Below are 25850 nucleotides of genomic sequence, written 5' to 3' on the forward strand. Positions count from 1 at the left end.
AAAATAGAAATTAAGACACACAGACACACACACACACATATACACACAGAGATCAATATATGAAGTGATAGATGTGTTAATTAACTAGATGGTGGGAATCCTTCCACAATGTCTACGGATATCGAATCATCACAATGTACAATTAAAAGTTTTTATTTTCAGTATCTTCCGTGACTATCCCAGGAATTTTTGTCTGAATGAAAAACTGTATGGGATCATTACAAAAGTTCTCCACAGTTGAAATAATGAAATCGTAAAGCTTAAAGATCGACTCAGGATTTCAAATATCGATATATTTATCAACAAACTGAGTCATTCACTCTAAAATTCCATGCTATTAAAAACCACATAGAAACAACTTCTGATTAAAAACAAACAAGAAAGAGCAGCAAAGGTAAGCTGGGTAGTACATTAAGTTTATTTTGAATTATAACATGGAATATGTCACCAAACAAATGGAGGTAATGAACACTTTTGTGGCTCACTCAACAAATGATTTGCATAGGAATTGCTAGTTCTGTCTTAGGATGCAGAGCTCATTGAATTGTGAATTAGATGAACATAAAAGAAGAATCATCATCATCATCATCAAAAAAAAAAAAAATCTACCTGTGTGCAAAATAAATGCAATTTTACTTCAAATAACAGACTTTAGTTTTTGGTGCATGGTTAATACAATCATCTTCCCTGTTATGGATAATGTCATAATCTCATCCAGACCAAACCTGATCCTTCTAGGCTTGAGATCTCTTACCTATAGCAAGAGATTAAATATTGTTAAATATTTAATCCATTAAATATTGTTAAAGCTACTGGATTCATTCTTATAGCTCTAATGTTGATCAAGAACATTATCCACTTAAAACAATGTAACACATAGGCCAAGGACAACATATCTTAGTGAAAACATGAAGTTCATGATTTCATCCCATTTTGTCTTTTGGAACTTTGTTATCAGTACCCACAATACTGTTTTGATTTATGTCAGTGATCAGCAATCAGTTTTGGCCCAAGGGCTAACAAAAGGGGAAAAATACAAAGCATTTAAGGCCACACTATTTTCCTCTTCAAAATGAACATAGCTTTCTGAAATTCCCATGGGGGAAAGTGTGCATTTGTACTTAGTACTTTGCTAAGTAAAAGAAAGTCAGTGAGGAAATTGGCACTGCTTTATAGTTACTAAAGGGTTTATATCTGGGTGTTTTAGCAATACAGACAGATCTTTCTAAATTTTTATCCCGAAATTAGATTGTTGAGTTGTTGCATAGCTAGTCAGGCTATAGGCATCCCTGGGGACTCTGTGGGTGACTCATTACAGCCTTTGTTTGTGACATTGATTAAAATAAGCTGATTTCTGTTGATTGATTATTTTATCAATCATAACAAACCTTAAGAGAGTATCTTCTAATTTCAAAAATTATATTTGATCATTGACTGGCTTAAGGATAATGCTTTCAGGACCCCTGCAAGTTAGTTAAAAAAAACAGTGGGGATTACATTTTCTTCCACGTTAACATGTCTTTAACATCCAGAACATTGCCTGGAAACCAGAGCAGAAAATGAAAAGAAAACTAAAGATGTATTTAAATACCAGAAATGCCATCAGTGTTTATTATGGTAAAGACGGTTTATTATGGAAAGACGGTTTAATTTTAGCGTGTGCAATTAGGCACTGACTGAGGCATTTAGACACCATTGATTATAAAGTGCACTGTACGTAAATTTTGATTCCCCTCCAAGGAATAATTCAATAAAACTCAGGACTCTTTCTTGGAATCAATCAGCTCAAGAACATGCATAGATGAACACCTATTAAATACTAATAACAGTCTTTTATTACTTATACTCCTGCAATATAATAGAAACGTATTGTACTTGCATATATCACATTTCATCCAAGGACCTCAAAGTCATTGTGTCAAGCAATGTGGTGCTGGGAGCTCAGGATTGCACAGCATAGGAAGTCTACTTAGTTATGGCATGGGAAGCGGATTCCCAACGAGAGAACCAAAATAAAAGCTCAAAGAGACAAGCCTCAATTTCCCATGGCTTGTAATTTTCTGCATTCCCCAAATTGCCACTTGCTTCCCACCGTACCTCAATATTGATTCTTGGTAAAAATGATTTTTTACGTGTTTGGAATAAGACGAGGATCAACTCACAAATCAACAATTTGTCTTTTTTATAGTTCAACAGTCCACCTTTGAAAATCACACGGTGGAATGTCAGAAGTGGCTTTTTAATGTGAATTTACACTTCGTTGATTCAGAATAAACGTGGCTACAACCTTTGGGGAGAAGAAAACATTTTACGCTGGCATGACATACATGTATGTGTAAAACATGAGGGAGCTGTATCTTTTTGCACACTGACATTTAATGCAAAAGTAAAAGTGCTTTGATTCACTGAAGATCAGACTTTCAGTATTTTAAAGGCTTTTGTCATCTTGCTTAAACCTTGTCAAGGGTTTAAGTCTTAGAGTTTACTGAGAGACCCGACTTAGTGTAGTGTAAAACAAGTTTCTGTGGAATCCACGAATCTGCCAGGCCCCACAGCAGTGGGGGTGCAGGCCAGTGTGAGAAGCCCACATAAGTGAGGGCAAGGGGTCCCTGAGCCTTTCTGTTCTTGACTCAGGGCACAGAGCCCAGCTCTCCTTGGTCAGGGACCCAGGGAGGGCATTCTGAGCATTTCCTTTCTTAATGGAATTTCCAACACTATTTGAAAAGTGACTTCTTTTCGGACAATGTGATTACGGTTTCTATCTTTCAGTCAAATATGGAACTAAGTTAGCTCTTCCTGTGTCCTTCTTTACTTCGGAGGAGACGCAGGATACGTTCGTTTTTGGTTAGTTCTGCCGGAAGTTCATTGGCCTAAAGAAGATAAGATAGGTATTAGTGAATTCCCACAGTTGGGATGGTTTTAGGGACTCCAAAGAGGGACTCCTGACCCAAACTTGCTCCTCTGCTGGTGAGCAACCTCACTGGACTCACTCTTGTTTTAAGGCATTAAAGGTCTCCTTTAAGCGTCTAAATATCGCCTGTTATTTTCTTATCTCATCGTTAGAGTTCTTTTTCTCTCTGAACCATATCCCTTAACACATTGTAATCTCCTGGCGGCCAGGGTCCACGTATTATTAATCACTATATTCTCACTTCCGGCATGATGCCTGGTGCATCTAGTATGTGCTCAGTAAATACTGGAAATGTTAAATTTGATACTTTACACTTAATTCATGTATTATGTGGAGCAGCCTGTCTGCTAGGGACCTGACACTCAGGACAGGTTATCTTTTGATGAGAAAACAGAGTTAGAAACATTCAGAGAGTAAGAGATTCCTGGTCAAGAGCAGCTTCAGTGTGTCCTTTCTTCTCATGCTGCTGAGACACATTGTCTAGGCATTTATTTCACGAGTGAGTCCTTACCAACTGCAGCTAATGTTATGGGCCAGCGGTTCTCAAACTTTTTGGGCTTAAGACCTTTTTACGCTCCTAAAAATTATTGAGGACCCCAATGAGCTTTTGTTTTTAACTTATTAGAAATGAAAATAAGAACATTTAAAAATATATTAATTCATTAAAAATCATAAATCCACTATAGGCTAACATAAATAACATTAATGAAAAACAACCAAATTTTCAAAAACAAAAAAGTTAGAAGAGTAGCATTGTTTAATAGATTTGTGTATTTCTTTAAAAATTTTTTTTAAATGTTCATTTATTTATTTTCTAATTTAATTTTTTAATGTTTATTTATTTGTGAAGGAGAGACAGACAGAGCATGAGTGGAGGAGGGGCAGAGGGCAAGGGAGACACAGAATCCAAAGCAGGCTCCAGGCTCTGAGCTGTCAGCACAGAGCCTGACATGGGGCTCGAACCCACGAGCTGTGGGATCATGACCTGAGCCAAAGTCAGACACTTAACTGACTGAACCACCCAGTCGCCCTATAAAATGTTTATTTATTTTTGAGAGAGAGAGAGAGAGCACAAGCAGGGGAGGGGCAGAGAGAGAAGGAGACACAGAATTCAAAGCAGACTCCAGGCTCTGAGCTGTCAGCACAGAACCTGACGTGGGGCTCGAACTCATGAGCCATGTGATCACGACCTGAGCTGCAGTCTGACGCTTAACTGACTGAGCCACCCAGGCACCCCTAGATCTGCAACTTTCTTGAATGTGTAGCTTAATTGAAGACATCTGGATTTTCATATCTGTTTCTGCATCTAATGTATTGTGATACATTGTTTTGGTTAAAGCCCCTATGAAGAAAAAAAATTCAGCTTCACACAGATAGGTATTTGGAAAAGGGAGAAACATTTTAAGAGCCTTTTCAGATCATTGTAGATATTCTTCTTTGATGCCACACCAATACTAAACAGGTGGTAGTTTCTTAAAGGTAATTTCAGCGTGGAATCTGAAACCATGTCAATGAACTTTTTACCTTAAAAATCCATAGATCTATCTATCTACAGGTAGGATGTTTCCCCATGCATGACTTGATACATCACACACTTTATCTGGAAAATATCTGTTCAATGAGTTATGCCGCTCTTCCAAATGTTGACACATTGCATCATACAATCTCAAAAGATCACATTCATTAATATTGGCACCGATTCATCAGGAGAGCCTGTAGGTGGATTGGGAAGCTGTCAGGCTCACACGGTGGACACAAGCTGTTCTTTGAAATAAAAATGGTGTTCCAAGAAAAAGCAACTGGCCCACTTGGTAATTCAAACAAACGCACGCACGCTTTTCCTTGAGACAACTGTTGCACGTCAGGGTACAGAAGTGCTGTATGCGTACTTCCATTTTGTTACATAGAATGTTAAAAAGGTGTATAACGAGGGTCAAGATTTAATATAATTCAAATTGCTTATTGCTTCATCAAAGACATTCTTAAAACTGGGATTTTCGTCAAATAATTTACAAAATCTGTGAAATAATTTACAAAGTTCTGTAAAATCATTTGCCAGTATAGTTTATATTCCTGCTTTGATGTGTAAGGTGCCAGTTAACCTAATGCCAACATGACAGCAAATGTCAGCACAGTGGAAAAGGCAAATAACATCTCTGCTTTATTAAGAATATTGTTTTGGGGGCGCCTGGGTGGCGCAGTCGGTTAAGCGTCCGACTTCAACCAGGTCACGATCTCGCGGTCCGTGAGTTCGAGCCCCGCATCAGGCTCTGGGCTGATGGCTCAGAGCCTGGAGCCTGTTTCCGATTCTGTGTCTCCCTCTCTCTCTGCCCCTCCCCCGTTCATGCTCTGTCTCTCTCTGTCCCAAAAATAAATAAACATTGAAAAAAAATTTATAAAAAAAAAAAGAATATTGTTTTGATTTCTTAGATATCTTGAAAGAGCCTTGCAGACCCTCCGGGGTCCATGGACCATACTTTGAGAACTGTTGTTATAGATGAATCCCAAGGATATTCTTGGGATTTCAGGGGAGGCGGTTAAAGGGCAGAAAAGCACCCAGAATGGAGTAGAGGGCTTGGATGCACATGTTATTTGCCTCACACATTTTTTCCTCCCACAGCCATATCTGGAACCCCATCTACTTTATCTGGGACCCTAATCCCATGTGACACTCCTGAAGTCCCTACCTTCTAGGTTGGGTCCTGCTCTTTGACCCCCAACTGCTAGCTGGGACCTCACTTGTCGGGAATTATGCGTGGAGTTCTTGGGAGTTCTGTTTGCCACAAATGGTCTGCTGAATAGTATGTCCTGTTGCTGCACCCCAGCCCACCACAAAAGACCCTTGATGCTGATGCTGGACTGAATTGGGCAGGAAATTACTATGCTATGTTACTATAGACCAGAGATCCCTCCAGAAGCTCAAATTCTACTGTTAGTTCCTGCAGAAACAGACATTGTACAGGCCTAACAGCCAGGCCCGCACAGAAATGCTCCTGGTAGACAGACATAAGCTCCATCCGGTCTCAGAGTATACTCAGGAGTAACTGAGCTGTGTTGCATGGGTTATTGGTCCTTGGTGAGCAGGTTGGCAGGTAGCCAGAGGATCCCCTATGGTCAGGAAGAAGAGAAGATCTAAGAGGCTGTACTTCTATCTATAAGCTTGCTGAGTTACAGCTCCTGTGTGTGACTGTCTCCATGAATGTCCATAAACTTTACTATTAAAAAAGGCTCTATATCCTCAAAGTGTGTTGTCAAATTTTGGTCATTTGCATTGCTGTCCCATATGTCATCTATATAGTTCTAAAAACCTGGTCTCATTCTCTCCAGGTTGGTTCCTACTGAATTCTGAGATTGCTGTGGACCATTATGATGCCTGGTGCTCCAGGCTATCCCCCAAAGGCCACCTTATTCATTATGGAGCAGGACCATAGGCCCATATTCATGATACCATAGCATCAAAACACTCTATTTCCCCACTGCTCCAGGAAGAGGATGTGTTCTGAGTCCTCAATCGGGAGTACTGGGAACATGGGGCTCCTGCACCCATGGGGACAGCTACAGTGTGGGGAGTGGCTGTTGGGGCCATTGGTTACCTTCTCCTGAGGCATCTGCTTTGCAGTCCCAGAACAGAAGTCCCGTATCCCCTGGAGCAGAAGATTGCTTCTGTATTAGCTTAGAAGTCATTTCCTCTGGGAAGCCTTCAATAGCAGTCATTACTTTCCCGCTAATAGCTCTTGTCACTGTAGTACAACTTCTTACTTAATTGTCTTTATTCTCCAGTAAACTCTGAGATCTTTGAAGGCAGAGACTATGGGAATTTCATTCACCATTGTCTCCCCAGTACACAGCAGAGTGCATGGTATCTAGTAGGTACTCAGTATTTGTTGAATGAATGAAGTTGAAGAATATCCCCTCAAAAGTCCTGGGTGGCTGCCAGATTCCTAACACTCTTGCTTCTAGAGCTACCTTTAAGAGGCTGGCTTCTTTGGGGTGGCTGGCGGATGGGTGGGGTGGGGTCAGGGTGGGGTTCCCTGGTAACTACTCCCAGCTCTCTAAGAGCTTCCGTTGTATGAAACTCCAACATGAACAGTCTGTATGTTTCTCTCTGTATATTCAAGTAGCTCTAGGGACAATCCAAAGTCCAGCATTTTGATTACTCGAATTTCCCCATAACCATTATTGCTGAAATTCCAGGAGACAAATAAGGAATTGCATTTTTCAGTTTCCATATAAAGGTACTAACATTTTCCCCTTGTCTTCAATGCTGGATGGCTTAGTAAGAAAGATCGATCTCTTTAGGAAGTCTGTGTCCAGGGTCTAAAGATAAGAGCTCAAGTATGATTTCAGCTGGCTTATCACACAGCCAGGCCAGCTAATGGAAAACAAATCTGCATCTCAGGAAGGAGATAAGCAGAAGTGTTGTCTTCAAGCACTCCAATGGTAAGAACAAGGAAATAATAACTCCACATGGTAAGTAAAATGGAAACAAAACAAAAAAAAAAAAAAAGAGAGACTCTTGGCATGTTGTTTAATTGCACTTCTTAATGGGTTCTTTTCAAAATGTCATAAAAAGGTTCTACGTATTTGCCTTAATTATTAAAGAAATTAACAGAGAAATAGATGCTTATAAAAACTCAAATAGTACGTAAATAGAAAGTGAAAATTGCTTTTCATACCTTCTTCTATCAATAAGCACCATGCCCACTTCTGCCTTTGAAAGTTTGTATTTTATTTTTTTTAAGCTTATTTATATTTATTTTGAGACAGAGTGAGTGTGTGCGCAGGGGGAGGGGCAGAGAGAGAGGGACAGAGAATCCCAAGCAGGGATTCTTCTTGCTGACATCAGCGCAGAGCCCGACTCGGGCTTGATTTCATGAACCCTGAGATCATGACCTGAGCTGAAATTAAGAGCTGGACGCTTAACCTACTGAGCTACCCAGGCGCCCCTAAAAGTTCATACTTTAGTGTTTTCTCAAGACTTTCCCCAGGCTGCTCTCCTCCCCCTAGGCTCTACATTTGATGGCTATTGCAGATGTTGAGTGGGAAAAAATGCAATGATAATCATTTTCTCTATGGGTCTTGGGCATCTTCCCACCTCCACATTTGACCTATTTGTAAACTAAGGATTTGGGGCTATAGAAAACACGGGTGGTTTTGTAACAGCGGCACAAAGTCCCATTAACAGTATAAGAGCGAATTTTCCCCTTTCTCCTCTATTCTCCAAGCAAAGCACAAGCAGTTCTCAAGATAAGAACGTTCAACTTATTCAGAATAGCACTAAACTACTGGAACTTCGATGTGTTTAGGACACCTCTTTGAGATAGAACCCCATAACTCTACTCCCCACAGCTACTGCCCTCACCCTGTCCTGGGAGGCTGCACCATTATTGGCTCATCACCATTGACAATATAGGGTTTTTAGCATAATTCTCTGGGTCCAAATGCACTGCTCATTCATATCTGCTGATAGCCTTGCACGCCCTTACTGTGCCGAGATATGACGAGAGGGACTGGGGCCAGCCTGAGTGAGGAGACTAGAGGTGGAGCCCTTCTCTTCCTTTCCCTTATGTTCCCTTTCAAAGGCACATCAGCATCTAAAACAGTGTCCTCACGTTCACAGCAGACAGTATAAATACTGCCAACGTTTTTTCCCAAGTGAAACGAGAAATCTGGCCCAGGGTGCACATGAGTGATTATCTTGGCTTAGGTAGAAACTGCCTTATCTCTTTGTAGAGGCGCCCAAAGGAGTTTTAAGGTAGGTGAGATAAGGTGGATACCTTGTTTCTCAGGGCTGGGTCTGCTCCAGCTTCCAGGAGCAGTGCAACTGTTTTAATATTCCCACTGAGCACCGCCGCGTGGAGGGCCGATGTCCCATTCTAAGAGAGAACAACAGTGTGTGTCAGGAGTGAGCTTACAGCCGTCAGCACTGAGCTTGGCTTTCATCACAAACCAGCCTGAGTGATGAGACTAATGTCGGAGCTTTACTCTTCCTTACATTCCCTTTCAAAGGCACGTCAGCACCTAATACAGTGTCCTCAGGTACACAGCAGACGGTCAGTATAAACACTGCCAACGTTTTTTTCCAAGTGAAACAAGAATCTGGCCCAGGGTGCATGTGACCTCATGATCAGTCTGTCAGTTTTAAAGACATTAGAATTTGCTGCAGGAAAAACAATGCTAGGTCAAACCGTCTTCTTCTTTTTTTTTCCCCCTTCAAGGACAGTATATACAGTTTCTGTGTATGTTCCGTCTAGACTGGAGAAATGGCTGGCAAGCCAACAGGCTGACTTGTCAGCCCGGCTACATGCACCCCACTCACTCAGTGGGTAGGAGTACCGCTGAGGAGTTATAGGGGAGCCTATGTGGGGCGAGGAAACCCCCAAGCCCTGAGTTGGAGCATTTTTGAGCACAGAAGGGCCTACTGGATAGGTGGCTGACATTTTATGAAATTTACTGCAAATAGAAGACAGCATCTATGTGCAGTATGGAGCCAGATTCTGGGGGGAGAGAGAAAGAGAATGTAACAAATCTAATGTAGGAATGATGGATAGTCACATGACATCTGTTCCAGAAGGTGCGTATGTCTACAAATAGCATCTAAATGCAACTTTAGTTTCCACAATAGCTATTTACTATAATAATAATGAACCATTTCCATATTTCATGAAAGAACAAAATATCATACCCATAGGAAAATTCCAGCAAAGTAGCATTTTCCTTTCCAAAGCGGCATGTCTGTTTTTATAACACGTAGGACAACTTACTTGTCTGGTAACATTAGACCCATCCGAATCTTAACCAACCTGTCAACTTCATCTGTTTGCAACATGGTTAGGAATAAAATACCAAGCCAAAAAAGAGCTCTTTGAAACAAGACTAGATATTGCAAAGCCCATTTCTGAAGCTCATTTCTTTTATTCATAGAGAGTTCACTTTCATAGACTATTTGTTCTTACTTTATAAACAATTTTAATGAGTGCAGCTTTCTGGTTTCCAAGTTCATGGAAGATTAGAAGTTGCTCTTTGGGACAGTAGGAGGGGCCAGCATTCTGATAACAGCAGACCAGTATCAGCTGGTAGCAAGAATAGAGAGTAAATATGTTGACATCAGATACAGAATCCAAAAGGCATTTAGGATCATTCAAGGGCAGGTAGACTTTTTATACATCTATAAACACTGAGGGTACATTTCCCAAAAGTGCTAGGCCACTGTCCCAAGTTTAGAACAGATTTTCTGTCCTCCATTTAAGAGAACAGAAGTGTATACTGGGGGCTCGCAAACTACAGCCCGTGGACCGATTCTAGCCTGCCGCTTGTTTTTCTGTGTTCTGGCAAGCTGAAATTGAAAAGATTTAAAAGAAGAATACTACGTGAAAATATGAAATCCCAGGAATACAATGTCCATAAATAAAGGGTTAGTGGGAGGCAGCCATCCTTTGTCCCCATGACTTTCATGCTACAATAGTAGACTTGAACAGTTCCAAGAGACTGTATGGCCCGTGAAGCCTATAGTATTTTACTATCTGGCCCTTTATTGGAAAAGATTGCCAATCCCTGGTATATATTCTAATTTAGAAATATCTTAGTCTCAAATGATTAAAATTTAAAAAAGTTTTAGGGCTCTACTTCCTGGCAGACCCAGCTCTCCCGAATGGCACGTTCTTGGAGGTGTCCAGATATCTGCGACTTATTTTATTTCATCTAAGGTAACAATGTGGTTCTTCATTCCAGATAACGAAGGGAAGGAACAAGAGCACCTGTCCCCCATATTTTGTGGGACACAAATCATGTGTTTCATGACTTGTGGAAGATTTTAGTCCAATGAAAGATATGAATCAATATAGTTTACTTTCCGAGTTAGCGATTTCATTACTACTAATTTTTTTTTTTCCTGTAAAACTAAGTACTAACAGACTCTGGTTCACTCTTCTTACCACCTTTTCATTTCAACCAGTGCCCACGAATCTCCAAAATAAAGAAACTGTCGGAAAGTTCTTCCAAGACTGCAACTAACCATGTGAATTATACTCAGATTCTGCTACAGTCCTCAGCTATGGGCTTCTTAATTTCTAGCCTCTCTTTCACAGATTGGTAAAATTTCTGGTTAAGTCTTACCTTCAGAATGCCAAGGGTGGGTGAGAATTTTAGCAACTCCTTTATAACATCGTTATACCCTTTGTTGGCTGCTTTTAGCAATGCTGTGGTACCATCCTTAACAAAGCAGAAAATAAAAGTTGGTTATTAAGATATGTGTGTGTTGGCTAAGAACTACATGTTAGTTGAGAACTGGGAATATGCTTATCAGAACAGACGAAAGGTGTAAAGTACGAGCAGGCCAAGTCTCTTAATCTAGGAGCATTTTAGAGCATATTAAGCAGTTAATGAAAGAATGAATTCTTTCATGTTTAGCATGAATTTAGCATGCTATAATTCTTTAACATGAAAGAATGCTAAACAAAGTATGTGGCTTATTATCTTAGAACCCTGTCACTTGGGAATTCATACCCTTCCCGTCCCTTAGAACACTGGGTAAAGGGCAAGGGAACATCGAGAATATATTTTAGGACACAGATGGACCAAAGATCCATAGACTGCAGTTTATGACTTAGCAGAAATTACTGCTACACTATTTGTAATGATTTAAATAATTGTTGAACTATATTTACTGTTTTAAATTTTAAATGTGCTTTTCTTTTTGCCTTCTCTTACGTACAACCTTGCTCTAGTGTGGCCTAGGGGTCTGTGGAGGTTGGGGTGAGTGGGTGTGGAGTAGGAAGGGGACAGATTGAAATATGTTAAAAAGAAATGCAAAAACAAGTTCAAAAATTTATATTCAGCTTCTGTCATCACTTTTTGACCTGGAAAGAGATTTTCCAAATTCCTTTTTCTCCTGCTTTTACTTATCAGTTGCTGTATTTGGAGGATTCAGCTCCCAGAATTCGCCTATAATAAAGGAAATACCCCAGCCTGCTCTAAGGGTTTAGCTGGAACCAGGAAAAAAGAAAATGAGATTAGAAGATTTTTCTTCTCTGGCTTCAGAGTTGTGGGACCCAGAGAAAGAGTGGGAGAGAGAAAGAGAGGAAGAGAAAGAGTGGTCAGGAATGTGTCTTTTCCCTTTTCTGGACTCAGACTTGGGAGAGGGGAGTGGGTCACATTAGCAAGGGTAATACTAAGGGAAAAAAGGCCAGACACTGAAAAACCAAACCAAACCAACCAAAGCCAAAAAGCGAATAGCACAGTGTGGTCAGGTAGCAGGGTCTCCCCAAGCTGCCCTCAGTTCCTATGGGCAACAGGGCCTGCTGTGGGCCCAACTAGGCAGACTTAGGTATAACTTTAGCATTGGCTAGGTGGAGGCCAATGGGGGTGTGGTGCAGGGGTCCGCAGCTGGGGAAGCTGGGTGAGGTGGAGACCCAGGAGCACCGCCAGCCACTGCGCCTGCGTCCCCGGCTACACTGTGGTCCAGGGCCAGCAGGGGGCGCAGCGACAGGCGCACGCGCAGCCGCTAGGGACACCCTGCCAAAGACAGCCCGAGGCCCTGGCTCCTGCCTGCCGCATGCTCCCGGGACTCAGCTTAGGTGGAGGAGGAGCTCCGAAGATCAAACATGTTTCATTTAGAGAGACTGGGCAGCACTCGCTAAATTTCAGCTGATTCAGACATTTACTTTGTTTTCCTGCTAAAGAGTCGGTGGAGGTTGGGAGAAAAATCCAGCCGAGTTACAGACAAAATGAAGGCGCGATTTCTCCACACGTCCAGGCTGAGTTGAATTTTGGAGCTTCGGTGCATACACTCCCCCCCCGCCCCCCCGAAACCCCCCTCCTCCACCCCGTGCCGCAGCTGTGACTCTGACTCACGTTGCGGGCGGCGTCCCGGTCGGCTCCGCGCAGCAGCATCACCCTCACCACCTCGCTATGGCCCATCTGCGATGCGATCCACAGCGGCGCCGTCCCGTCCTGCCGGCGAGGGGACACGCTTGCTCCCACCGGGCCACGTGGCAGCCACAGAACAGCAAGGCAGCACCCGCAAACGCCCCCCCACCCCCCCGACGACAAACATGGAGGGAGATTTTAACCCTTTTACTCAGGGGCTTTTGGCGGTGCCTGGACGATCGCGTGATTGCCAATGTGCAAGTTTTGGTTTATAATCCAGCCATTTAATGGCAGGATCTCTTAGCACATATTGTGGTGCAGGACCGCACGGAACACGGGGCGGAAAGGGGTGGAGTTGCTTAGCAAGGCAGAATCAAATTTGACAAACCTACGTGGGAGAAGTCTTTATTTTCCCCAGACTTTGGTTTGCTTTACTGGTGGCTTCGCATGGCACACCCTGCCTACTGGGGGCCCTCGTTCCCAAATAATAGAGGGCAGTTTTCTTTGAGGCGATGCATGAGGGTCAGAGAACTAAAGACCGTTCTGCCATTCTTCTGGTGTCTAGAATCCACCCCCACCCCAGCCACGTCATTTTTCGGTAGTTTAGTTTTATGCCGGATGTGCTATTGTTTCTTCTGGGAAGGCACGTACACTAGCGACGTATAGCAGGACATTTTTGGTAATATTTCCTGTGTATTGTTCCCCCAAAGACCCTGTTTATGTGAGCACTGGGCCATAAAGCTGAGATGGGTTGTTCCACAGAAGAAAAGGTGAAATATCCAAGGGACTGAGAAGGATTTGATAGGAGAGTGGTTCCTGCCAGACAGAAAGGAAAACAGAAAACCCTTCCAAGTGCTGGAAGGAAGCTCTGGACAAGGAGTAGGGGAGGGGGAGGTCAGGCATGAGCATCCATGTTTTCCTCCTGGGTTGAATCTAGGGGTGGGTAGAAACACCCAGATAAATTATGGTGAATTCCAGCTGGGAAAGGATTTTCTCCTGTTCTTGGGGATGAAACCCAAAACTGAAGGTCTCTTAGAGAAGCTCTGCTCTTGGCTGGTGCCTGAGAGATAGAAATGGGTGAGGGAATCTGGGCCAATGGACCTGAGACAGGCCCCCAGTGCCCCTGGTCCACGGCCACCAGGCATCTGGGCACCCAGGATCCCCTGCCTACCTGTGTGAAATCAGAAGTGCTAGGTAAACCGTGGCCTGGAGTCAGCCTGGGGTTGGAAAGATGAGGCCACAGAAGGTCATGATTTCACAATGACAGGCCAAGAAGGTACCAGTGCAGGATACTAAGACAGGAGAGGCTGGACTAACCAGCACAAGGACCAGACATGAATGTCCCCACCCCACTCCACCCCATCCTCATGCCAGGGTGATAGTCTGACCTCTGAGAACTTAGGCCACTTTGGAGGGCAGGGCAGGAAGAGGGAGGAGGAACCAGAGCTGACTAAACTTAGGCTCTGAGGTAATTAAAGTAATATGGCCCCAAGGAACTGTTTTGGTTGGATGAGACTGAATTACTCATCAGTGGGAATGAGGGCTGAAGAGCAAGATGATTCAGTCAGAGACGTAAAGTTTCGTTTCCTGCTGTAGTATGTAATTTCAACTCCAGCATGCGCAGGATGATTGCCCACTGCTGTCCCAGCAAAGTGATGGAGGACAAGGACATGTGAGCAGAGTGGTGGGTGGTGGCAAATTGGGAGCCTAGAAGGATCGGGGGCTGCTGAGGGGTGGTAGGATGACACAGGCACCCCTCTGTCGTGGGGAAGAAGTGCTGAAACAAAGCACGGAAGCAGGATGAACACCGAGAGCGACTTCATACTTTTACTGGGGCCCCTTAGAAATATTCTTGAATCTGAATATTATTTATTATTAGCAATAGAAATAATACCTTAATTTGTACTTCTGTTTACAAACAGGTATACATCCATTATTTAACTTGGTTCTCCCAATTCAGGATCATTCATTCACTCAACCAACCAACCATTATTAAGTATCTCTGGCAGAATGCTAAATAGGACATGACCTCTGTTCTCAAACTCAGTCTAGTGAGGAGAGACATGGAAATTTCAGGATGATTACAGTGCTATAATAAATATGGAAAAAAATGCCCAAGATGAACCAGGAGAGGGGCTTTCTTATTGTGTGTCAGCTTCACAGTTGGGGTGATATCCGAGCTGGGCCTTGAAGGAGGACTAGGATTTTGCCAATTGGGGGTTGAAGGGAGGGAATTCTGTGTAGAAGGAGAAGCATGTACAGGTGCAGTGGCTTGGACAGGTGTGGTTGCTTCAGGCAGGGTGGGAAATCCAGCTGACTGCAGCCCAAGGGATAGGTGCTAGAACAGGGGTGAGGGTGAGGGTGGGCAGGAGAGGGAGGCTGGGTGCCGGAAGCTCTTGTCCCTCCTTGTCTGCTCTGGGTTCATTTGTTCTTTCTCCCTGTCTCCACCAGAGGGCAGGCAAGGCAAGGCAGCCAGCTGCATAGAGGTCAGCAGGCATGTTCAATGTGCTTTCCAAGGGCTTGGCTGTTAGTAACACTAACATGTGGGAAAGTGCTGAGAGGTGATGTATTGGAACAACTATTAATATCATCAATTCATAACAGTAATGCTAACACTTAACTTCTATCACTTTAATTGCAATGGTCACAGTAGGTGGAAAAAGAAGTCACTACTTTATGGTTAGGAGACCTTAGGCAAATCACCCGGAGCCTTGGTTTTCTCCTGCAAAAAATGTTAGCTTCCAGAGATAGTCATATACAGGAAAACATGCAGAAAGACGCTGAGCGCAGGACTGGCTTATGTGTGCTTAGAACTGGTCACTGAATCTGCACATGAAAAACAATAAGCACTTTAATTTGTGCTTTTGTTTACAAAACACTACATGCTTGATCGATTCTCCCAGTTTTCCTGTGAGATAATGACTGAACAGGTAGGAATGATTGGTAAAATGGGATTTGGGGTTAAACCCAGCAAGCTGAATATAAATTAGAGCATTATTGTCAAATCAAAGTATTTCCCAGTTGATTATCTAGTTGGTGGAGAGGAGAAGTTTTCCCTCTGGACACCTCAATTCTTATTTTCTCTTATTTTTCTCTTCTCTTATAATGGTCGTGTCTTCATTATAAAGATGACTTCACGATGAAAATGATAAACATTAAGCCTGTTTAGCTCCTTTTTGTTGAGTTTTGAGAGAATGGAGTAAGAAAAAGCACTAAAAAATTTGTTTGTGAATACTTTCTGACAAAAATATATAGTTTTAAAATATGTTAAAACAAATCACAGCGAAATAAATCACAGTAAGTTAGGACCTCTATGGGACCTTTTTTAAGAAAAGGAAATAGGACACTTAGCTTGAAGAAGATGAGATTCATGGGGTTATAACAGTTGTCATTTACTATCTGTGTGCAAACTGAGCAGAAAAGGATTTATTTCTTATTTCTTATGCTTCTTATAAAATATATTTTTATTTATTATTTGCCTATTTTGCATATCAAGTGGCACAAAGAGGGCTGATGGGTAAAGACTATTCAAGACTTTGGCTCAGTGTAGACAGAGGTGGTAGTGAGGGCTGGTTAAAGACTAAATAAGCTGATGAGTTAGTAATGAGTCCCCCCACACTTGGAGGGGTCCACCAATGACTGATTACCACTCAGCAGGACTGCTAGAGAAAAGATTCATGTGCTTGACAGGGGATTACACAGGTGACTTGTGCCGTTCCTTCTGACTTGGTTATCCCCTTGTTCCATCCGAGATAACATTTCCAAGTATTATCTAATGCATTTTGATAGACAGATCACAGTATGAGAATGAGCATATGACATGATTTGTATTGGAAACTAAATGTCATATCATTTTAGTTAGGATCTTAGAGATTACTTAGAAAACGAATTACAACCTTCCATAGGAACAAGTATATTTAGTGGCACTAGCTCTTTGCTTCTGCTGCTTCTAGTCCTCACACTTAGGCTCTTTCCATCTACAAGCTCAAGCCAGACAAAGTCTTAGGGACCAATTCTATTCTAAGTTGGAAGCCCGAGAGACATAAGGAATCTGGTTAGTAGCAGAGTGGCTTCAATACCAAGATGACTTTGCTACCAGCCCTACCCTGACCCAGAACCTATTTCTCATTACTGGATCCCTGCTTGGTGTCCACAGTCCAGCAAATAGTTCTGTAAAGGATGTTAACTGATGCCTCCATTGCTCAGCCTGACCCTATTCTCCCAACCCGCAGGTGATCAGACCAAGGATGGGCAGGCCAGCCAGTCCACTCTGGCCTGGTGTGCAGAGCCTAGTGGCAGCAATGACATGGCTATTCCAAGAATTTGGAAGTCTGACCCTATAAACTTAGGGACTATATACAAGTTGAGTAAGTAGAAGATGCTAGAAAAAAAGGAGTAGGGAGAGGAAAAGAGGCAAGAGGAGACTTTGAGATGACAGAGACTACCTGGCTCATGAGAGAAAAAGTGCAACCATGATACCTGATGGGTTTTCTCTTCCAGTGAGGCCCGGATGAAATAGAAATGATAATAACAGAAGTACCATAATTATCCTGGTTTTACAGATTAAAAAAACAACAATCCAGGACTACATCAAAATTAAAAGCTTTGTAGCAAAGGAAACAATCAACAAAACTAAAAGACGTCCTACTGAATGGGAGAAGATATTTGCAAGTGACATATCTGATAAAGAGTTAGTATCTAAAATATATAAAGAATTTATACAACTCAGCACCAAAAAACAAATAATCCAATTAAAAACTGAGCAGAAGACATGAACAGACATTTCTCCAAAGAATATCTAAGGATGGTCAACAGACACATGAAAAGATGCTCAACGCCACTTACCATCAGGCAAATGCACATCAAAACCACAATGAGATACCACCTCACACCTGTCAGAATGGTTAAAATCGACAACACATGAAACAACAGGTGTTGGTGAGGATGTGAATAAAAAAGGAATCTTCATGCATGGTTAGTGGGAATGCAAACTGGTGCAGCCAATGTGGAAAAGAGTATGGAGGTTCCTCAAAAAATTAAAAACAGAATTACTATATGATTCACTAATTCCACTACTGAGTATTTACCCAAAGGACTAATTACCAAAGGATTACTTACCAAAAACACTAATTCTAAAAGATACATGCACCTCTATGTTTATAGCAGCATTACTTACAATAGGCAAGATATGGAAGTAATTCAAGTGTCCATCAATAGATGAATGGATAAATAAGATATAGTACACACACACACACACACACACACACACACACACACACACTGGAATGTTACTTAACCATAAAAAATTGAAATCTTAACTATTTGCAATGACGTGGATGGAGCTAGAGGGTATAATGCTAAGTGCAATAAGTCAGTCAGAGAAGGACAAATACCATATGATTTCACTCATATATGGAATTTAAGAAACAAAACAAATGAGCAAAGGAAAAGAAAGAGCGACAAACAAAAGACCAGACTCTTAACTATAGAAAACAAACAGGTGGTTACCAGAGTGGGGTGGAAGGAAGGATGGGGGAGATAGGTGAAGTGGATTAAAAGTACCCTTATTGTGATGAGCACTAAGCAATATACAGAAGTGTTGACTCACTATATTGTACACCTGAAACTAATATAACACTGTTATCTATTAAAATAATAATAAAAGAAACTCAAAAGAACCCCTGAAATTCAGGGAGTGTGGCCTGCTTAAGGTCATGCAGTTAATAAGCAAAACAGACTGTGTGTTTCATTTCCTTAAGACAGCCATATCCCCATAACTCACAAGTGACTCGCCCCCCAGAGACCTGGATCTGGCTCCCTACCTGGCTCTTACAATCTGTCCAGGACTGGTGTCCTGACTATGAGCCTGGGCCCTACATCTGAGTCTAGTTCTAGTTCGCAGCCACTGATCACTATGTCTTCTCCCTTCCGGGCCTCACTGGAGCTCTGCTCAATCCACAGGCTCTCTTCTGGAGTCAACATACCTTTTTGGAGGGCCTACCATGTGCAGAGGGCATGCAAGCAGGAGTGCCTCCCTGTTGCTATGTGCTTCCACAGGACACTGCAACGATCTATCGGTCCTCTTTTCTCCCATTGCCCAACACTGGGCTCGTCCCTCCAGGTTTGCAACCTGGGAGGACCGTCACTATCCGGGGCCCAGCAACTCTGCATACAAGTGCAGACCAAGGCTAGAGGGCACTTTATGAGATGGCCTTTTGGCAGGCTTCAAGGAGTTACTGATCAGCACTTTGAGAAGACTAGTGAGAAGTGAGTGATGACAGGCTAAACTCAGCCCTGTGTAAACACTCAGACCTTTGCCACTCCATGAAAGTATTGTTTCATAAGGTGGATGAGTTGCGTTGGGAAAAGTATATATGTCAAAGAATTTTGCTGATAGAAAAACAGGCTGAATAGCCATCTTAAGCTGGTGATTAAAAAGGCTTGACTTGTATCAACTTGGTGAGGTCATGTAGAAAGAACTGAAGATAGGTTTTTAGCTTGACTATAGAGTACGATGATCTCTGTGACTCTTGACCTCTTTATCTAGGACAAACTAAGAGGAAAAGTTTTTCAAGTTTTGCATCAAGAACTTAGTCTTTCCAGGCTGCTTATGATTTTGTGATTATGATTCCTTGTCACAAAAGTCCTAGAAAGGTTTTCAGTTAGTTCATCTGTGATAGAGTTACAAGGAAAAGCCATTCCTACTACTTACTGTTCAGATTCCCTGCAGCTCAGATCAAATGTCAACTGAATAATTTCATTGCAGCTTTGTTAATATCCTGTCACAATGTACCATAAATGTCAGGACCCTCATAGAGTGGCAGTGAAAAAAATCATAAATTGGATTTATCTAAAAGTACTAAGAAATGAAATCTGGCAAACATCTTTGTCTTTATTTTATAAATTCAAGAATCTTCTGGGTGTGCCTGGGCGGCTCGGCTGGTTAAGCGTCCGAGTCTTGATCTCGGCTCAAGTCATGATCTCACGGTTTGTGAGTTCGAGCCCCATGTGGGGCTCTGCACTGACAGCTCAGAGCCTGTTTGGGATTCTGTCTCTCTGCCCCTCCCCCACTCACTCCCCCTCTGTCTAACTCTCAAAATAAATAAACTTAGAAACATTATTTTTTCTAACAATGACTTAATGTGTCAGTTGCGATTTCAGAATAAAACACCGATTTCCAAATGCCCTGCCAATATAGTATTCTACCATGCATGGGCCATTTTAATGGAAACTTTTAATTAGAATTTTTTTTTTAACTTCCTCATAACTTGTGACGAAGTCAGTGGGGACTACTATCACTTTTGCCATATTTATGACACTGCTTGTTTTCTAGGAAGGGAATTAAAAATGCAGAGTTTACATTTTCAAAGAAGACAGAATGTGGACTAGTCTGGCCTGCCTAGACAGCCTTTCATTATCAGCTCACAGCAGGTAATAAAAAAGATTATGACTTGATACAGTGGTGTGAGTGTACCCTATAAAAAGGAAAAATTCCGTTGCTTTTTCCCCGCAAACTTATTTTATAAACACCCTTTTCCTGAATAACAATCTTTTCAGGGTTGGATTCATAATTCCAAACAATTGCATTGGGTGCAGTCTTTAAAAGGTCATGTCACTTGACTTTGACCTGAGGGTGGGGTCCTCCCACTGCTGGATCAGTCATCCACTTTGACCAGGTCATCCTCAGTGTGGGGAGTGAAAATAGCCATGGGTGTTGTGGACACCATGGCACTGTTAGCACACTCTTTAATTTCTTGCCTTCAGTGTCATCACATGACTGAATTTAGCTTTGAGTGGACATAATGCATGTAATATTTGAAATATAATATCTTATATCAACTTGGTCTTTTATGAACAGGGCGTTAGGCATATGGTTAATATTATTTATTTTACAAATAGATTTGTCAAAGTGCCAGAAATTATTTCAGAAAGATGTACAGATAGAGAGGCCTGAGAATCTTGACAATCTTTCATTTCCAATTTCATGGTCCTATGCTCAATAATGGCCTCCAAATCAAACTTATGCAATCTAAAAATTACCAGTTCCTTTTGTTAACCTTGGCAAAATGAAGCCTCTGATTCAGAGTCAAATCAACACTTTCAAAATAAGAAGGACCAGCAAGAAAATACTAAACTCCAATTCCCAAAAGTCACCTCTGGCAGGTATGGAAGTGCAACTTTTTTAAAAAGCTTCCTTTCCCAAGAGTATTCCTGGGGTCCTCTAAATCTAAGAATATCTTTAACATTCTAAAAATGTAATCTCACATTCATAGTATCTTGCGTATGCTGAGTGCTTAAGAAATACTGATTGAATATTGAATAAAACACTACCAAAAAGGGGGAGCTTGAAGATTGTCTGGATCATCCTGCCCAGCCTCCTAATTTTCCGACGGAGGCAGACAAATCCACAGAGATTGATTCACTTGTTCAAAACCACACAGCTAGTTATTGGCAGAGCTGGATCTAGAACTCAGGATTCTCGACCTGAAATCCACTTTGCCCAAAGGCCCTTTCACTTCTTGGCTTCCCATGTACTTGCACTTAAAAAAAATTTTTTTTAATGTTTATTTATTTTTGAGAGCGACAGAGCATGAGCAGAGGAGGAAAGAGAGAGGGGGAGACACAAAATCCAAAGCAGGCTCCAGGCTCTGAGCTGTCAGCACACAGCCCGACACAGGGCTCAAACCCATGAATCATGAGATCCTGACCTGAGCTGAGGTCAGACACTTAACTGACTGAGCCACCCAGGCACCCCTGCGCTTGCACTTTTAAAGACTGAAGAAGCCTGGGGCCAAGAGCTCAGATCAACCTTCCCTGAGTGTACAAATGGGCATTCTCGCATCATGTTACATTACAATGGGAATCTCCCTGGAGGCCATTTACTGGTAAGAAATCAGCTTGACAATGAGAAAGAATGAAATACGGTCTTTTGTAGCAACGTGGATGGAACTGGAGAGTGTTATGCTAAGTGAAATAAGTCATACAGAGAAAGACAGATACCATATGTTTTCACTCTTATGTGGATCCTGAGAAACTTAACAGAAGACCATGGGGGAGGGGAAGGAAAAAAAAAAAGGTTAGAGAGGGAGGGAGCCAAAACATCAGAGACTCTTAAAAACTGAGAACAAACTGAGGGTTGATGAGGAGTGGGAGGGAGGGGAAAGTGGGTGATGGGCATTGAGGAGGGCACCTGTTGGGATGAGCACTGGGTGTTGTATGGAAATTTGACAATAAATTTCATATTAAAAAAAAAAGAAAACTATCTTTAAAGTAGTGTTACTTTAATCTTAAATGTTTTGTTAAAAATAAATTAGTGCAGAAATCATTCCTATATAAGAGAAGCTAATTAGAATGCCTTAGATTTGAATGGTTCTTTATCTTTTATAAAGTGTGACCTGTATTACCTTGTGGTTCTTTTCCTTTAAGTATCCACCGATTGATTTGCCAGACAGTAGCTTGCTCTTGGTAAATTAAGTCTCTATTAGTGTTATAATTGTGAGAGATGAAGGCATGGAACCCATTTATGCTTCTCAGTGGGCTAATGGGCTCCTCTTTGGTTTGGTGGAAGCAGAAGCGGGGGTAAGAGATAAGGGGGACTGGGCAGGGGCAAGGCTACCTGACTCACCTCTATTTACCTACATCCCAGGCTAGCCCACCCCACTCTCATTACCTCAGTGCAGCCACAATTTATTTGAACATGAGGTGGCCAAGTATGCACTTGACCTCAGATACCAAACACCCATGTTTCAAAAATAGTAAATGGTGAAGTCAGCCTGATTTCACAGGCCAAAGCAAAGAACAGGAGAAACCCCAATCAAAGACTGACTTCGTCACAGAGGCAAATGGTTTAAAGATGCCCAGAGCTGACGGGTTATCTTAGGCGCTGCCCCAGGACAACAGGCCCTGCCTGCACACCGTTCTGCGCACGCAGACATTACCTGCCTTGGCTGGTTGACTTTTGCTCCTGAAGACAACAGTAATCGAATAACATCCAAGTAACCACCCTGGGCAGCTAGGAAGAGTGCAGTGGCTCCATCCTGAGAGACGTCAAAATGGAAGTGTTAAAATCACCTTTCCCGTTTATTTTAAAATATAATCAATTAAAAACACATCCATTTAATACAAGTTTCCATTTCTGTCCCCCACTTTATTTTCATATTCATGGTTAGTGTTTTATTCTTTGAAGAATAGTTCTAAAATATCACAGTAAGTCAGGTTGAAAGGTAAAGTTTCAAACAGTCTTATAAGGATAAATTAAAATATACGTAATGACCGTTCACTCTACAAAACCTTGATCACGGAGCTTATGATCTACCCACTTGCTGGTACCATCCAGCTTGTCCAAATAGCCAGTCATCATTTTTCTCTTGTCTGCACAGACTTCTCATTAGCTGCCTTCTGTTTTTGTTGTGTGACCTCAGGGTTTATCCCCTTTTTAATTAGTTTAAAAAATACCTACATTTAATATAATTTTCCATTTCAATTCTTTTGTCAAGTAAGAGCTAAGTGTTAGTTTAAAAACAAACAAAAAAGAAAGTCTACTAATAAACAACAACAAAGTCCCCCAAACCTATTTGGTATATTTTTATGCATCAGAAGTGTCCTTTTTTTTTTTTTTAATGTTTATTTATTTTTGAGAGAGAGAGAGAGAAACAGAGTGTGAGCAGGGGAAGGGCAGAGAGAGAGGGAGACACAGAATCTGAAGCAGGCTCCAGGCTCCAAGCTGTCAGCACAGAGCCCGATGCATGGCTCGAACCCACAAACTGTGAGATCATGACCCGAGCTGAAGTCGGACACTCAACTGATTGAGCCACCCAGGCGCCCCAAAGGGTCCTTTTAATTAGATCTTTCCTACCCCTTTCTCTTTCTTGTCCCCTTATCCATATCCACCCCCTCACCCAACATGCAGTTTCTCTAAGCTTTGAAACAAAAGATGCTTTCAGGAAAACTGCCCTCATAAGAATTATCCATGAACTTGCTCTCTGACAGCCCAATAGACACCAACAACACCTGCAAACAACTAAGCAATCCTGCACAAAAGCCCAAAGCAAGTGCTTGCTCCCAATTTTCTTTAGTGGTTTTGTTTGTTTTAATTTTTTTTAAGTTTATTTACTTTTGAGAGAGGCAGAGTGCGAGCGGGGGAGGGGCAGAGAGAGAGGGGGACACAGAATCCAAAGCAGGCTCCAGGTTCCGCGCTGTCAGCACAGAGCCCGACATGGGACCCGAATTCACGAGCTGTGAGATCATGACCTGAGCTGAAGTCAGACGCTTAACCAACTGAGCCACCCAAGGTGCCCTATTTGTTTGCGTTTTAACTGAGCGTCTATGTCCTCTGCGCATTTCTTCTTTCTTAAAGACATTCATTGGTAATGTCAGCAAACACAGAAGTCAGTGCAGAGCATCCATCCTCCCCAGAATCTCACTTCACACGGCATTCACAGAACGTGGTGAGCTTCATTATTTTTAGACTGCAGTGGAAAACCTGAGCACATCCTAGTGGAAAACACCTAGCTAACCCAGTTAATTACCACTCCTCCCATCAGGAATGTTAACCACAAGTTAAGATACAAAGCACCTCTCTCTGCAAGTCCGACCAGGTGGAGGGTGCTGGTGGGTGTCCACTGAGCTGCCAGACTCCTCTTAAGGCAATCATTAAAAAATTACTCAGCCTATACAGATTTCTATGCAGATGTTTGGTACGGGGATAAAATGTTCAGCGGCTCCTTACTGTGTGCGTTGCCACAGAAAATCCACCACGCTCTTAGCAGCTATTAATTCTTGGAAATTTTCTAAAATGGATATCCAAACATTGCATTTTTACTGCGTATTCCAAATTTCTGTCCCTAGAAGCTTTCAGGAGTCATTGACTGTGATTCCCAGCGGTCCAGCTGTTTTTGGCAGAAACATTTACACTTGCACTGTTTGGGTAAGGGTAAAAGGAAGTTTCAGTGCACGAAATTTCTTGAGTCACTTTATAATAGGAATTTACTACAGGAATGGGCTCTCCCCAAACTCTACGTTTTTAAGATTATGTGCCACTCTGGTGAGCCCTTTGGAAGAATGTTATCTAACAGTACAAATATGCCAGTCAATTCAGATTGCTGACTATTAGTGGTAATGTTATGAACACCACAACTCACTTTCCTTTTCCAAAGACTTGGGCTCTTCCTGTTCAGCCCCCCCACACACATACTTAAACATGCTCTTAGATATATTTCATTATATACAGCCAAAGGAATAGCCAAAGCTGTAGACCTGTGTTTCTTAGACTCGGGCACACATCAGAACCACCTGCTTCTCAGTTGGGTCCTTGGAGATTCCGGCTTAGTTGGTCTGGAGAGGGCCTAGAAGTATTCTTTTAAAGCTCCCTACATGATTCTAATGACAGCCAGAGTTGAGAATCACTCAGACCAGTGTCAAGTGATTCAATCCTTCAGATGGGAAAACTGCAGGTTCAAAGGGTGTTATAGATTTTGAACCGCAAAGGGTAATGCTAGTGGCTATTGCTTCAAAGAGGTCTGTGACTTGTCATTTAATCATGTAAACTCAGGAAAGCTTGTTCAAATGGAAAAGGTCATACCTACACATCTCATTCCATGGCTACGAAAGTATAGTGCCATAGGGCTAAATGGCTCATGGTAAGATAGCCTAAAATGTGATTCCTAGATAATTGGAAGTAGGAATTCTTCCACTCCTCACCATGAGATTCTATCAAGTCACTTCATCTCTCTCTCTCCCTCTCTCCCTCTCTCCCTCTCTCCCTCCCTCTCATACACACACACACACACACACACACACACACACACACACACACACACACATTTTGTCCAAAAGCAGAATAACATTCACCATAAATCCTGTGGAATTACAGTGACAATTAAAAGAGCCTTTGGGTAATGTGCTAATTGCCAATTTGCTGCAAACAGACCCACACTAGCAGTAGCTACCTTTCAAAGGTCAACGGTGTGCATGCACTTCACAGGTTTTCAACTACCCACACTCACTCGCCTTCCAAATAATTTGATTTCTCCTTTATTTGTGCTTTCCTCCTAGATAACTCTACAACAGGAGC

At 42.1% G+C, this 25850-nt stretch overlaps 1 protein-coding gene across 7 annotated transcripts in view; it reads right to left on the minus strand.

The window, feature by feature from the left end:
• Positions 1–400: 400 nt before the first annotated feature.
• ANKRD29 (ankyrin repeat domain 29) overlaps positions 401–25850 on the minus strand; it is a 55242-nt gene continuing 29792 nt past the window's right edge. For all 7 annotated transcript variants that reach the window (XM_086682618.1, XM_086682620.1, XM_086682623.1 and 4 more), the window contains 5 exons: positions 22717–22815; positions 12764–12862; positions 11027–11122; positions 8689–8787; positions 401–2870 (listed from right to left, as the gene is read on the minus strand). In XM_086682618.1, the coding sequence (XP_086538744.1) occupies positions 2787–2870; positions 8689–8787; positions 11027–11122; positions 12764–12862; positions 22717–22815 (477 nt within the window). In that variant the 3' untranslated portion in view covers positions 401–2786. The remainder of the gene's footprint in view (positions 2871–8688; positions 8788–11026; positions 11123–12763; positions 12863–22716; positions 22816–25850) is intronic.

The sequence above is a fragment of the Puma concolor genome, chromosome D3, assembly GCF_028749965.1.
Source record: "Puma concolor isolate L17-30 chromosome D3, mPumCon1.1.hap2, whole genome shotgun sequence".
In the NCBI taxonomy this organism is placed as follows: Eukaryota; Metazoa; Chordata; class Mammalia; order Carnivora; family Felidae; genus Puma; species Puma concolor.